Here is a 13,144-nt window from a genome sequence, read left to right as displayed (position 1 = left end):
TACTGACAGCTTGGTAGCAGTGTGGGGGTCAAGCCGCACTTATCTCATGAGTCAGGAGTTTTGTTATTTCTATAAGTCTGAAGAGTCGGTGTCATGTCGTCCTCCTTTCTGGATTCGGTGAATGGATGAAACTTCCACATTGCATCAGCCCCCATCAAACGTACGTAACGCGGCCTCTAAGAGCCCAGACATGTTTCTAATAATCACCATCAGCTATGAGAAGTGGGCTTTTGACCTGAGATGTTAAGTCCCAGATGTTGCAGCAGAAGACAAATCATTTTTCCCTCCCTCCCTCTCTTGTTGTCAAGGTACGTCCATCATCTATCTGTCTGCAGAAACTCTGCAGCTGCCACATGTGAAACTGGATACGAATGAAGGTGTTGTTGGAAAATGAGCAAAGATTGGAGGCTGACCTTTATTTTATCTTATTCACCCCAGCCTGGATAAATAATAAAGGCAAATATAAATGATTAGCTTCCCTTTATATTTTAAACACAGGAATCTGGAGAGTCATTGCACCGGTTTCCTTCCAGAGGCCACACCCTCCTCCTCCTCCTCCTCCTCCTCCTTCGTTTTGCACTCCGGCCATTTATCCAAATATCTCTGCGAGCTCCATTCAGCAAACTCAATACCACAGGGACGCATTAATGTTGTTTAAAAGTTCTGCAGTGAATAACAAACAGAGTGACCGTCGACCGCTGCTCCTTCCCTCCCTCCCTCCTCTTCCTCCTTCGGCCCTGTAAACCTGCTGCTACTGACCGAGCACGAGCAGCAAACACATTATGTTCAAGCTTTTGTCCAAAGAAGTGACTCACAATAAATCAGTGTGTTGTTCGCTCACAAAAAGGGAAGCAGAGCCCATCCACAAGAGAAGCTTCACATTGATACGACTGTCTGAAACCATTAAAGGAGACATATTCTGCCTGTTTTCCACAAATTAAAATAGTTCCCAGGTGTCTTAAAGACATGTCTGTGACATGCTTTGGTCAAAATCCCCCAAGGATCAAACATCACTGCTCTTTTCATCCTCTCAAAACAGCCCTGTTCAGAACGGCTGGTTTCAGTGCCTGTCCCTTTAAATGCAAATGAACCACTGCTTGCCCCGCCCCTTCTACCGGTCCCAGGTAGGGGTCGGGTTATGCAAATTGGAAAACTAGTTACATCACTGGAAGACAACTGAGGCAACTCGTAAAACCACGTGGATTTCAACCAAGGGAGTCTGCATATTACAGATTTTTTTTTGTCAAATCTCACATTTTGGGGCCAGAAGGCAAGAGAAACACCCAAATATACGTTAAAGAGTCTTAAAAAAATGATATTTCCATAATATGCCCTCATAGGGTTGAAGATACTATTCTGGAGCATTTTTCTTTTTACAAAATTGTTTGAAATCCTCTTCACACTCCGATTGTAACCAGTTAATTAAATGCTTTTTCACAAACAGTCACCTGTTGGATGGGTAATCCTGTAAAAACACCAGCTAGAACCGTTCTTCTAGGATCTCCAACCCTACCTTTAAACTAGGGGTGCACAATAAGTATCGGTACAGATTATTATCGGCCCGGTATTGGCTAATAATTATCGATCAGTAATTATCAGCCAAAATACACAATAAAGTCCAATTATAATGACATTTTTTGCCAGAATTGCTTTGATTTTCATCATTTTCAGTCAGTTTGTTCGCTGAGTTGATTTGAAACGAGAACAAATGCTGCTTTTTGAAGAGTCATATCTGTTCTTGTTCTTGTTGTGATTACAACAGCAGTGATGTTGGTTATAGTTATTTGGTTAAGTCAGAGGTTAATCTCAGGTGTGTGTATATAAATAACTATTAAAAAATGTTATCGGTCATCAGTATCGGTATCGGTTATGAGAAGCAGGAAGTTGTCGGTTATCGTACAGCATCCCGACGTTAAACTGGAGCTTTGTCCTCTTTATTTCAGCTTCATATATAATGAATGTTTTTCTTTCGGTGGCTTTGCTGCTACCTGTGTCTTAGTTTTCCTTTTCCCATTTAAATCACATTAACAAACAGCCCGTATAGATTCGTCAGTAATTGAACACCTGTGTTAACGCAGTGTGATAAATAAACTCACGGTGCCGTTGCAGCTCGGCTCAGTATTGCCCGGCTCAGCTCACGTCAGATTACTTCAGCTGTGTTGCCTGACACACTGAGCTTTCTGTGTTTTCTACACACTCACACACACACACAGATAGATAGATAGATAGATATATAAACACACACATAACACACAAACACACACACACACTGCTCATCCAATACTGTGCAGTTCAGTCAGGTTTCTCCCTCGGCTGCTCTGCTGTGTATGCAGACTAGAGCCTGTCTGGCCCGGTTCAGCTGAGCTCTGCGCCGCTCTCGGTGACATCAGCCTTCAAATATGCAGCTCCTTCGTGGCCGAGCCAGACGAGCTCGGGTGGCCTCATTCATCTCAAGGTGCTGTCTGTTCCCGTCCTGCACAGCTGTAACGCAGCGTCTCCGCCGCTCCCCGACCGTCTCTTAGATCGCTTACAGATAAGAAGAGAGATCAAAGGTGAAAACACTTACGACAACTCACTAGCACCTGTCTGTGTGCTGCTTATTGATTACAGAGTGTGTGTGTATGTGTGCACGGGCCTCTGCGATAACTTTCACAGTAGCCACCGTGGGGGTTGGAGATCATTTTGTCCTGTCACACTCAATTTGATTGTTTTGGAAAACATGCTGATAAAGAGGCTAAATTAAGATAAATGGTTTCATCTTGTGGGTTCACGTCGCTCCCTGTGTGTGTGTGTGTGTGTGTGTGTGTGTGTCAGTGCATCAAGGCAGAGCTTTGAAACTCCCATCTCTCTTTATCTCCTTAAAAACTTGCACAACTTTTTTTCCCCTCCTTTTTTCGTCCTGCAATTTTTACAAACGTCTTTTTTACTCCCGACTGGAGACGATCTCATTTTCCATCGTCTGTGTTAAATCACTGAATCAGCTCATTTCCCTAGTTGTGTGTATTTTTTTTTTCTACGTGCATCTTTGTGTGGAAATATCTTGGCTTGTGCTCGTGCTTTTGTGAAGAATTATCCTGGAAGCTCATCCTCATCCTCCTCCTCCTGGTCGCTGAGCCCTGATTACCCAACTCATAACGTTAGTTGATGGGTTTAACATCTGCAGAATGAACATAGAGCGTCTTTGATGTTCATTTGCATAGGAATGTGAAGGGTTCAGCTCCTGTTACGTCCTCCACCGTACAAAACTCTCCCTGCATCCGACGACTAGTGTTTTCCTCTCTCACATGTAAGAAGAGGCTTTGATTCTGATTTTTGTTTTGTTTTGTTTTGTTGTTTGTGTCTTTTCAGAATGAAGAGAAGCGTAACCTGAGTTTGGGCGGCCATGTGGGATTCGACAGCCTCCCTGACCAACTGGTCAGTAAATCGGTCACACAGGGATTTTGTTTTAACATCCTCTGCGTAGGTGAGTACAAACCTGAGAGTGTGAGTGTGTCAGAGAGAGAGAGAGAGAGAGAGTGTGTGTGTTGCATAATGCACATAATTAGCAGCTCGTGGAAACACTGTGTTGTTGGACCTGCTGAACGTTTCTCTACTTGTTTGTTGTGTTTCTTTCTCCTGACATGAAAGGAGAATTCCGGCCATTTTTGACCCCTAAATCGTTGTCCCGATGGTCACCCAGTGTTGGGGGGAGCAAAAAACGCGACTAAAATTGATGCAGGCAAACCGGAGTTACACCATGGCAGAGTCCTGCACGGGTCCAATTTTGGAAACCCGCGCCCGCCCTACCCGTTGGTTTTTAAGCCCGTGTCCCGACCCGTCACCCGTGATTATTTCTGAATACAACCCGGATCCGACCCGTCCGTCAATATTAAGACCCGCTGCCCGACCCGCTGCCCGTTAGATCGCCGTCATCACCGGCGATAACGGGGGTACAGCCGTACTCTTTAGAAAAAAGAAAAAAAGAAAAGAAAAGAGAGAGGGGGGAGCCGTACTCTTTCGCGGCTATTTCCGGAACGGAGAATGATAGCGACGTAATTCTTTTTTTAATGAAAGCAGGACACTTCAGCCTTTACATTGATCCCATCGGTGTGTTTGTAGCTTACCCAGAAGCTGAGCAGTCAAGCCATGACAGACTAAACTCCAGGGAAAGCTGTGAGCGGTCACATGAGCGGCCAAAGATCGTTTATTTACATCAAGATGCTGCTCTGTTGTTGCCGTGAGTGATAAAAAAAATGATTTGCTACGCTGGTTCATGCAGCTGCGCGTGAGTTTTCCTCTGTAGGCCTACACATACACCCGCGTACCCACCCGTGTTCATTTGAGTTCCGCCCGTGCCCGACCCGTGAATTTTCACAAGACAGCTGATCCACCCGTTGAACACCGTTTTTGCGGGGTACCCGTCGGATACCCGCGGGGATCCGACCCGATGCAGGACTCTGCACCATGGCCAGGCGGCGCTAGCGCTCGCGACAACGCTAACCTATGGGGGCAATTCTTTCAACCACAACAAACACTCAAAAAACAATCAAATATCTATGGTACTCAGGGTATCTGAGGTGAGTGACTACATGCAAAAACACAAAGTTTATACTGTTTATACTGTACACTATATGAGTTCAGTGGTGTGTCATAAGGATTCGAGTCATGTAACATAGATATTTGATTGTTTTTTGAGTGTTTGTTGTGGTTGAAAGAATTGCCCCCATAGTTTAGCGTTGTCGCTATCCAGAGCACCGGGTAGCCATGGTGTAACTCCGGTTTGCCTGCATCAATTTTAGTCGCGTTTTTTGCTCCCCCCAACACTGGGTGACCATCAGGACAACGACTTCGGGGTCAAAAATGGCCAGAATTCCCCTTTAAGTCTGAGAGCTGATGAATTACTCCCTGGTGACTTTTAGTCATTTAACTCTCTCTCTCTCTCTGTCTCTCTGGTTCGTCCCGTCCTCAGGGGAGACTGGTATCGGCAAGTCGACGTTAATGAACACACTTTTCAACACCATGTTTGAGAACGAGGAGGCGAGCCACTATCAGAACGGCGTCTACCTGCGGCCGCGGACCTACGACCTGCAGGAGAGCAACGTCCACCTCAAACTGACCATCGTCGACACAGTCGGCTTCGGAGATCAGATCAACAAAGAGGATAGGTGAGAGAAAGTCACTGAAATAAAACTGAATTTAGATGAACCACAGTAAAAAATCTTCCCAACAGAACCGTTTATTGTCTCAGGGCTGTTTTTGATATATCAACTCAAATCAAATGCTCCAAAAAAGGCTAAATTCCTTTCATATGATCCTCGGAGCACATGCATGAAATATATGTGTGTTTTCCATCGAGCTCTCGACCGGAGGAACAACAGGTTTTCCTGTTGACTCTCGTCCAAACCCCTACTGTCTAGCTGCACGATGACAACGCCGTCGTTTTTTGCCCAAATTAGGTCCACGTTGCCTCGGAAACAAATGAGAGAAACAGACACAAACTGATACGAGTCCAGATTTTCTGATGGAAACGGGACAAAGTGGGATCGTAGAGAGGAAACGGATGATTTATTTATTTATTTTCTTTAAAAACGTTCAGCTGTGGAGCAGAGCAGAGCAGCACTCTCACGCCCTTTGATAGCAGCTCTCTCTCTCTTTCTCTCCCTCTCTCTCTCCCTCTCTCTGTGTGTTGGCTGAATAAACCAACACGCTGAAGGACGGACTCCTGCAGCCGACTGTAAATGCACAGTCAGTGAGAAAGCTGCAAAGAAAGGTCAGGAGTCACACATACCACAGAGAGGATTGAAGATAGACGTGAAGGGAGAGAACAGATGAGTGTAAACAGGCGTCTGGCTGAGGAGAGAGAATAATTATAATAATAATAATAATAAAGTGTAGGGAAATGTAGGTAATTTATCAAGTGTATATGATCTGATATAGTTAAACACAATAATAAACTCTTTAATTTCCACAGAGCTCACAAAAAAACAGCTGGTTATCAAATGTGTGGGGTTTTTTTTATGACTTTGGTTTCCCCGATGTGAATTCAGGAGCATGTTCAGTGTTTTTGTTTGATACTTAAAAAATGTTTTGCCAGTGTGAATGTGTGGAGGAAATGTTAAAAAAGCAGAGGTGACAGCAGCTGGAACCAATGAGGTGGATGTTGGCGGTGGTGCGTTGTGGCAGCCAAGTGTCGCAACAATACAACAACATGCGCAACAAACACATTTTGTCTTCAGGGGGGAAACTACAGCAACATAGTTTTTTAAAGGCTGAGCTGTGAATAACAAATAACGTTTATTGGAACGATTCAAACACAGATTATCGCAATGAAATTATAGAGCTAAACTGTGATGACTGTGGGACTAATAAACCACAAAGGCAGTTCACTTGAAAGAGACTTTAAAGAGATTTGAGGCGATGATTCAGTTCATGTGGCCGACGTCCAGTCGTCTTGTTCTCATCTCTGAACTATAAATGACTTAAAGCTGCAAACAAACTCGATACGAATGAGGCCTCGTGACCCATAAAACATGAACCAGCATTAAAGACCATTTTAATATTTCTTGACATTTCAACTTGGTAATTAATGTCAGGAGAGAAAAATAAGTGTTTTACAGTTCAAACCAAAGTGATAAACTATATAAAATATTCTGAATTAAACACCTACATGTGACGATCTGTTAAAAGTTGTGATCATTTTCATTGTTTTGATCTATGTTTTGGTTTGCTGGGATCTAATTGAAACAATTTCACTAGTATTATCTGGAAAAACAGTTATTGTCTTTTTTCTTTCTGGTGCATGTCAGAGTTAATATCCTGCAGCAGCAGCAGTGCAGGTCATATTCAGCCATGTTGGCTGCCAAAAAACATAAAGCATCTGACTCCACATGCAAAGTGCACAAAAAGGCAAATCTCCACACAACTGTTTTCATACAGCTCTTTTTTCTTAATTTTCACCGTTTCGGCGTTGATATTGTTGGCTGCAGCGACCATGTGCAGCTCTGTGTGTGAGAAAGAGAGAGAGCGAGAAAGTGCAGGATGTTTTGCAGCCGCTGTAATTTGTTTAAAACAGAACTCGCAAACTTTCATGCAGCACTGAGTCGTACAGCTCTGAACTGAGATCTTTGGCACAGAATCAGGTCACACAGTCACAGAAAACATAAACTGTCTCGGTTCATTTCCTCACTGATGAGTCCATATTTCCTCTTATATTGATTATTAATGCACAAATGAGAGGACAAATGTTTTGTTTTGTTTTTATCAGTGCACATAAATCCTCAGCAGTTTCTTTTCTCTGGTTGTTTTGCGCAGCTACAAGCCCATCGTCGACTACATCGACACTCAGTTTGAAAACTACCTGCAGGAAGAGCTAAAGATCAAACGCTCGCTGTTCAACTACCACGACACCAGGATCCACATCTGCCTTTATTTCATCGCACCGACAGGACACTCCCTCAAGTCTCTGGACCTCGTCACCATGAAGAAACTGGACAGCAAGGTGCGCACAACCAAACAATCAACACACACACACACACACAGAGAGCAACAGTCTGTGAATAACATCAGTGTTCCTTCCACTGTGACCGGTGTCGATTTCACTGAGACGTGGAGATCCCTGATCTTTTCGCAGGAGGCCAAACGGAAAAGTGGTGCAGCAAACAGCACCGCTTCTATTTCAGCGTTATAGGATTTCAACACGCACAAAAAAAAGTCACATGCCGTTCTTTTAGAGTGAACTTATTTGGCTGTTTTCTGTGGAAAGAGATTTGGGGGTTCAGACTTAAAGGGATAGTTCAACATTTTGGCAAATTGGCCCATTGCCATAATCCCTAGCAGTAGGTTTGTTACCTTTATTTGTCGGTGCAAGCTATTTTCAGAACAGCGGAGCAGAGCCACGAGCTGCTCAGAGCTACGCTACGGAGGCTAATGGGATTTCTTGGTTTCCCTCATCAAAGTCATCAAATACACAATCCAAAAACTCCAAAACGCTCTGGTGGACAAGTTGTGACCTGCACATTCACCACGCTATGAGATAATAACAGAACAGAAACAGAAACACTACAGAGTTGTTTTAGAGGTAAATTCATGCAAAACCACTGATGCACGTTGCCTTCAGGGGCAGTTTTTCGGCAAGCAGTCTCTGCATTTGCTCCAAAAACAACTCTGTTTCGTAACGTTCTGTTATTATCTCATAGCGTGGTGAATGTGCAGGTCACAACTTGTCCACCAGAGCGTTTTGGAGTTGTTGGATTGTGTATTTGATGACTTTGATGAGGGAAACCAAGAAATCCCATGAGCCTCTGTAACGTAGCTCTGAGCAGCTCGCGGCTCTGCTCCGCTGCTCTAAACATAGCTTGCACCGACAATTAAAGGTAACGAACCTACTGCTATGACTATAGGGATTATAGCAATGGGCCAATTTGCCAAAATGTTGAACTATCCCTTTAAACAGCCCCAGTGTGAACAGACTCACACTATCATCCATGAAATACACTTCCACTTAGCTCATGTTACTGATTGTGCTCCAGTTTAACGTGTTTATAGGACACACGCACACAGCTGTATGTACCAGTCAATAGTCACATTCAGAGCCTCATTGATTTGTGGGTTGTTTGTATTGTGGTTTTTTTTTCTCGTTGCTCCTGTGTGAGTATTATTGCACAGATTATTGGTCAATCGCTCCGTGTTTTGCTGCACATCCGTCATCCGATATCAATGCAGCTCGCTGTGGACTGGAGACACAATCACAATCAGTGGTTTGGCATCAATTAGACGAGAGAAGTGGTGGGGGAAAATAAAATCCCATCACGAACAACAATCGCAGCTTTAAAAAGAAGAGATAGATGAGGAAAAGGGAAGGATGTGAACTCGTGTAAGGTTTGATTTATGTAGCTGTAGCTCCACTGCAGATGTCACTACTTGATGTCTTTATTGCAGTGAACAGAGGTTCATGAGGATTAACAACTAAATCAATACTAGTCCAGCATCAAACTTTATTCCTTTACTTTACCCAAAACGCCGCCAGCAGTTAACAGCTGTTTCTGCCTCTTCCACTGAGGCGAGTCCTGCTCTGTCCAGACGGTCTTATCGCCGTACGATAGCGAATCACACTGTCACGTCCGGTCCAGAGGAAGTAGAGCTGCTCAGAGGGGCGTTCATTTTTTTTTTTTTTTACTCTGAAACCTCTTGTGTTGCAAAGATGATGTCTGGAGCTCGGGGTAAACGACTGTCAACACCACCCACTGTTGGCAAGAGACCACATTTTCTGCCTGTGTGTGTGTGTTTGTGTGTGTTTTCCATCACGCATCATGAAAACTTGCAAAATAGTGGTTTCCTTTTTTTAAACAATGACTTTCTTCACATTTAAAGGAGCTTTATAGCGTTTCAGGTTGCCAGTTCCCACAGAGCTGCAGCTACAACAAGCACCATAGATTATGTCTGACGTTACTAACATTAAAAGACTCTCAAAAACATCTTGTCTTCTTGACAAAAGCAGAAACAAAACCAATTTCATTTCCTTTTATTTGATGAAGAGGGACAATGTACATTGATAAGCATTTTAAAATAAAATGTCAATTCTAGCTAACAAGCTAATTTCCATTGACTGTCCCCCTATACTGAAATAGAAACAAGCAGGTTAAAGAAAACACAAGTATAAGTACAGTATTTAAAAACATGGGGCAGGTACCCCTTCTTTTTTTTCTTTTTTTAGAAAGAAAAAACAAAGAAAGTAATACAATCAATACATACATAAGACAAAAACTGTACAACACAATACAATCGTGGATCTGCAGAGGAGAAACGACGCACTGCAGTATTTTGAATTTGACAGTTTTGGCCACAGTCTTAGATATCGCTCCTTTAACATACTGATATAAAATGTTCTTTCTACTTTATAACACACTTAACCACTAAATTTAATGTGTTGAAGTGAAGTTTCAGGAGGAGAAGAGATCCCAAAACATTCATTTTTAAAAACAGTGAACAGCGAAGAGAAAGAGAAGATCTTTGTTTAGTTATGAGAGAGAAGCTGTAACTCAGGAGGACGTTATTGACTCTTCTGTGTTGGGAAGGTGTGAAATATTTTTGTCGATCATGTGCAAACATCCCACATTTCAACCTGCGATGCTTTGACATCTACGAGCTCTTAAAGTGAGGAAGCTTCATGTCAGAGGACAAACGACAACCGCCCCTTTTTTTTGTTTTCTTTTTGTTCATGCGCTGGTTTTACATCCATCTTATTTATCTCCGGTCATAAAACTATAACAAAAGGTGAAGTTTTGTTTCATCAGACTGATTTACAGCTCCCTCTCCACAGCGTTTCACCGTGTGGCCACACAGATGACGCTGCTGCAGGAACGACTGTGGCTGCTTTTTATTTTTTTATTCCTGTTTGTGCCCATTGATGCAGCGATAATAATAAATCTAGAACAAAGCAGATGGTCGGCTCGTCACCGCAACCTGCTGCTTTTACCTCGACCAACTGTCAACGCACGGCTGCACCGCACATCTCTGCAGAACGAAGGGACAGTCGATGTGTTTATAAGGAACTGAGGAAAGATTATTGATGATTTGTTTTACACAGTGGATCTTCACCAGGATTTATAGATCTTAGAGAAACATTTCTTCATATAAATGCTGTTTAATTGATTTTAAACATTCATCCAGATTAAACCCTGCACTAAAACTACTACTACTACCCTTTTAATAATCAGATTTTATTTTATGTTCAGAACTTACATTACTACAATGCATATAACCATACATCAGTAAGTAGTGATCTGAGCTAGTGGGGAAAAAAAATAGTAAAAGTAAAAATTAAATGGAGTAGAGACGATGATAAGAAAAGAAAAAAACAATACAAAAAACGAAAAGGGCAAAAAAGAAAGCAACAACATATCGGCAAATAAAGTAATATGTGTCCTTGCACATGTTAAAACATTTGTTAGCATCGGTCAACTCAGTCTGGGACCATCAAAGCCAGTGTCATCATTTCCATTTAACTTGGCACTTAGTCTTTCCATAGGAAAAACTAGTTACAATGGGAAATTTGTCACTGATCCAATCAAATAATATACATTTTCTGGTCAAAACTAAGAGTTTATTCAGTTTTCTTGGTCCAATCACGTCTATAACTCTATTTATAGGTGGCAGCCCCAATAGAAACCGGCCTGGATCTTTACATATCATCTGTTTATCTCTACTTTCCTTAATTATTCCCGTGAGAAAACCCGGAAAATGTCAAAGAACGCGGTCCAAAAAAGATCCAAACCAACCAAGGACTCGTTCTCTCCTTGCTGAGCCTCTGTTCTGTGTTTACCGGCCAACACGGCGATCAAAAACCTGCCTCCTCCCTCCCTGCGTTTGCCAACTGTCTCCTGATTCGATCCAAACCACCAGGACACACAGCCGCCAACTCTCTGTTTCCTTTGCTTTGATCAGCCGAGCCACCGTGCGTTACTTTACCTGAGCTGAATGTATTATTTTTACCCCCCCCCCCGTCTTCACATGAACCACAAATATGTTTGCTATAGTTTAAACAGCTTTACCTCCCTGCATTCTTCGTCTTCTTCGCCCAGTTTGAGTGAAAGCAAAGCAGCTTACAACGGTTAAATCGGCCTCCGAGCCAAACTCCCTTTCTCTTGAAGCTGCGCTGTGACGTGAGGAACCTTTTTAGTTATTCACAGACGTTTTGTTCTGTTTTCTTTGTTTTGTTTTTTTTCTTCTCCAGTTGCACAGCACCAGAAAGAAGTGCAAAAATAACAGTGATGTCAGCAGCAGCATCCTTTTAAAATTTTTGCTGTGTGAATCTTTACACAATGTGCAATATGACCACTGTTTAGATAGATAGATAGATAGATAGATAGATAGATAGATAGATAGATAGATAGATAGATAGATAGATAGATAGATAGATAGATACTAAAAGAGAAAACGTCCATATAAGGATAACACTTTATAATAAGTACACATTATGAAGCATTAGTTAAGCATTAATAAATACTGAATTCTTCATTTATAACGCATGAATACTCATTAGTATATAGTTTATAATACAGTTCAGTTAGTGCTTATCAGTGATGTGTAAAACATTTTAAACTGTGTTTATAAACTAAATACTAATGAGTATTCGTGTGTTATAAATGATGAATTCAGTATTTAATGCTTAGTGCTTAATAGTGTGTACTTATTATGAAGTGTTAGCCATATACTGTAAGTGAAAGTGACTATTCACTTTTGTATTTTATTATTTTTATTTCATATCTGAACTTTACATGGCTACAGGTGGTGAAAGAAAGTAGCTGATTCATTGTTTTTAATGTCTCTTAAAATCTTAACCCTGCTCAGCAAAGTCTTTTATTTCAGATTCAGTTGAGGATCGATGATGATTATTATTTTCACACATATTTTCAGCTCAGTAAAACTTATGCTTCAGTGAAACTTTGCACCACATGTCACATATTTTGCCGCTGAGCTACGTTCAAGTCAATGGGAGCATTCCTACGTGTGAATATTGGCTTTGGTCTGGAAACCAAAGATAAACGAACAGAGCTGCTCTTGTCTGCCAGGTTGCCCCGTCACAGGAAGCCGACCAGAAACAGCTTTTCCCTCAGACTGTAGATCTTGTTGTCAGGGCCTTTTTAGACAATGGTGTTTTTCTTGTGAATCAGCCGCTCCTCCTGTCAGAGGACGGTCGAGACGAGGAGCCTGGCGTGGTTGGTGGTTTTGGTTTGTGTGTGTGTGTGTGTTGGTGAACGAAGGCAGGAAGAGAGATAAGAGTCTGAAGGAGGTGTCCTTTTGTTTTAAATGGATTTTCTTGAAAAGGAGGAAATCCATTATTTGTCAATTATCTAATATTTAGATGTAAGAGCTGCAGTTAGTGTAGGTCACTTGGCAAACAAGGGCCGATATTTCCTGCTAACCTTGGAATGTCTCATAATTTCTCCTCAGACAAATGTGCACACGTTTTTTTTCACTGTAATGTTGTGAAATATTGTCGTTCAGTGTCAGAAGACCAGAGGTTTAATCACACTCTGCTCTCTGTTTGAGCTAATCGTGCACAACGGCCATAATTTATGTCAACATTAAAGGGATAGTTCAACATTTTGGCAAATTGGCCCATTGCTATAATCCCTATAGTCATAGCAGTAGGTTCATTACCTTT

General features: G+C 42.0%; 2 protein-coding genes across 3 annotated transcripts in view; both read left to right on the top strand.

The window, feature by feature from the left end:
- The window catches only part of LOC146974145 (uncharacterized), a 179,955-nt gene that overhangs the window by 78,981 nt on the left and 87,830 nt on the right, over positions 1–13,144 (top strand). The gene's annotated exons all lie outside the window — the stretch shown is intronic.
- septin8a (septin 8a) overlaps positions 1–13,144 on the top strand; it is a 51,469-nt gene that overhangs the window by 8,359 nt on the left and 29,966 nt on the right. For both annotated transcript variants that reach the window (XM_085797268.1, XM_085797267.1), the window contains exons 2-4: positions 3,349–3,463; positions 4,949–5,144; positions 7,291–7,477. In XM_085797268.1, the coding sequence (XP_085653394.1) occupies positions 3,349–3,463; positions 4,949–5,144; positions 7,291–7,477 (498 nt within the window). The remainder of the gene's footprint in view (positions 1–3,348; positions 3,464–4,948; positions 5,145–7,290; positions 7,478–13,144) is intronic.

Source organism: Trachurus japonicus, chromosome 14 (genome assembly GCF_045865225.1).
Source record: "Trachurus japonicus isolate A0001 chromosome 14, Traja_1.0".
NCBI classification, from domain to species: Eukaryota; Metazoa; Chordata; class Actinopteri; order Carangiformes; family Carangidae; genus Trachurus; species Trachurus japonicus.
Note: the sequence above shows the minus strand (reverse complement) of the source record. Positions and strands in the feature narration are given on the sequence as shown.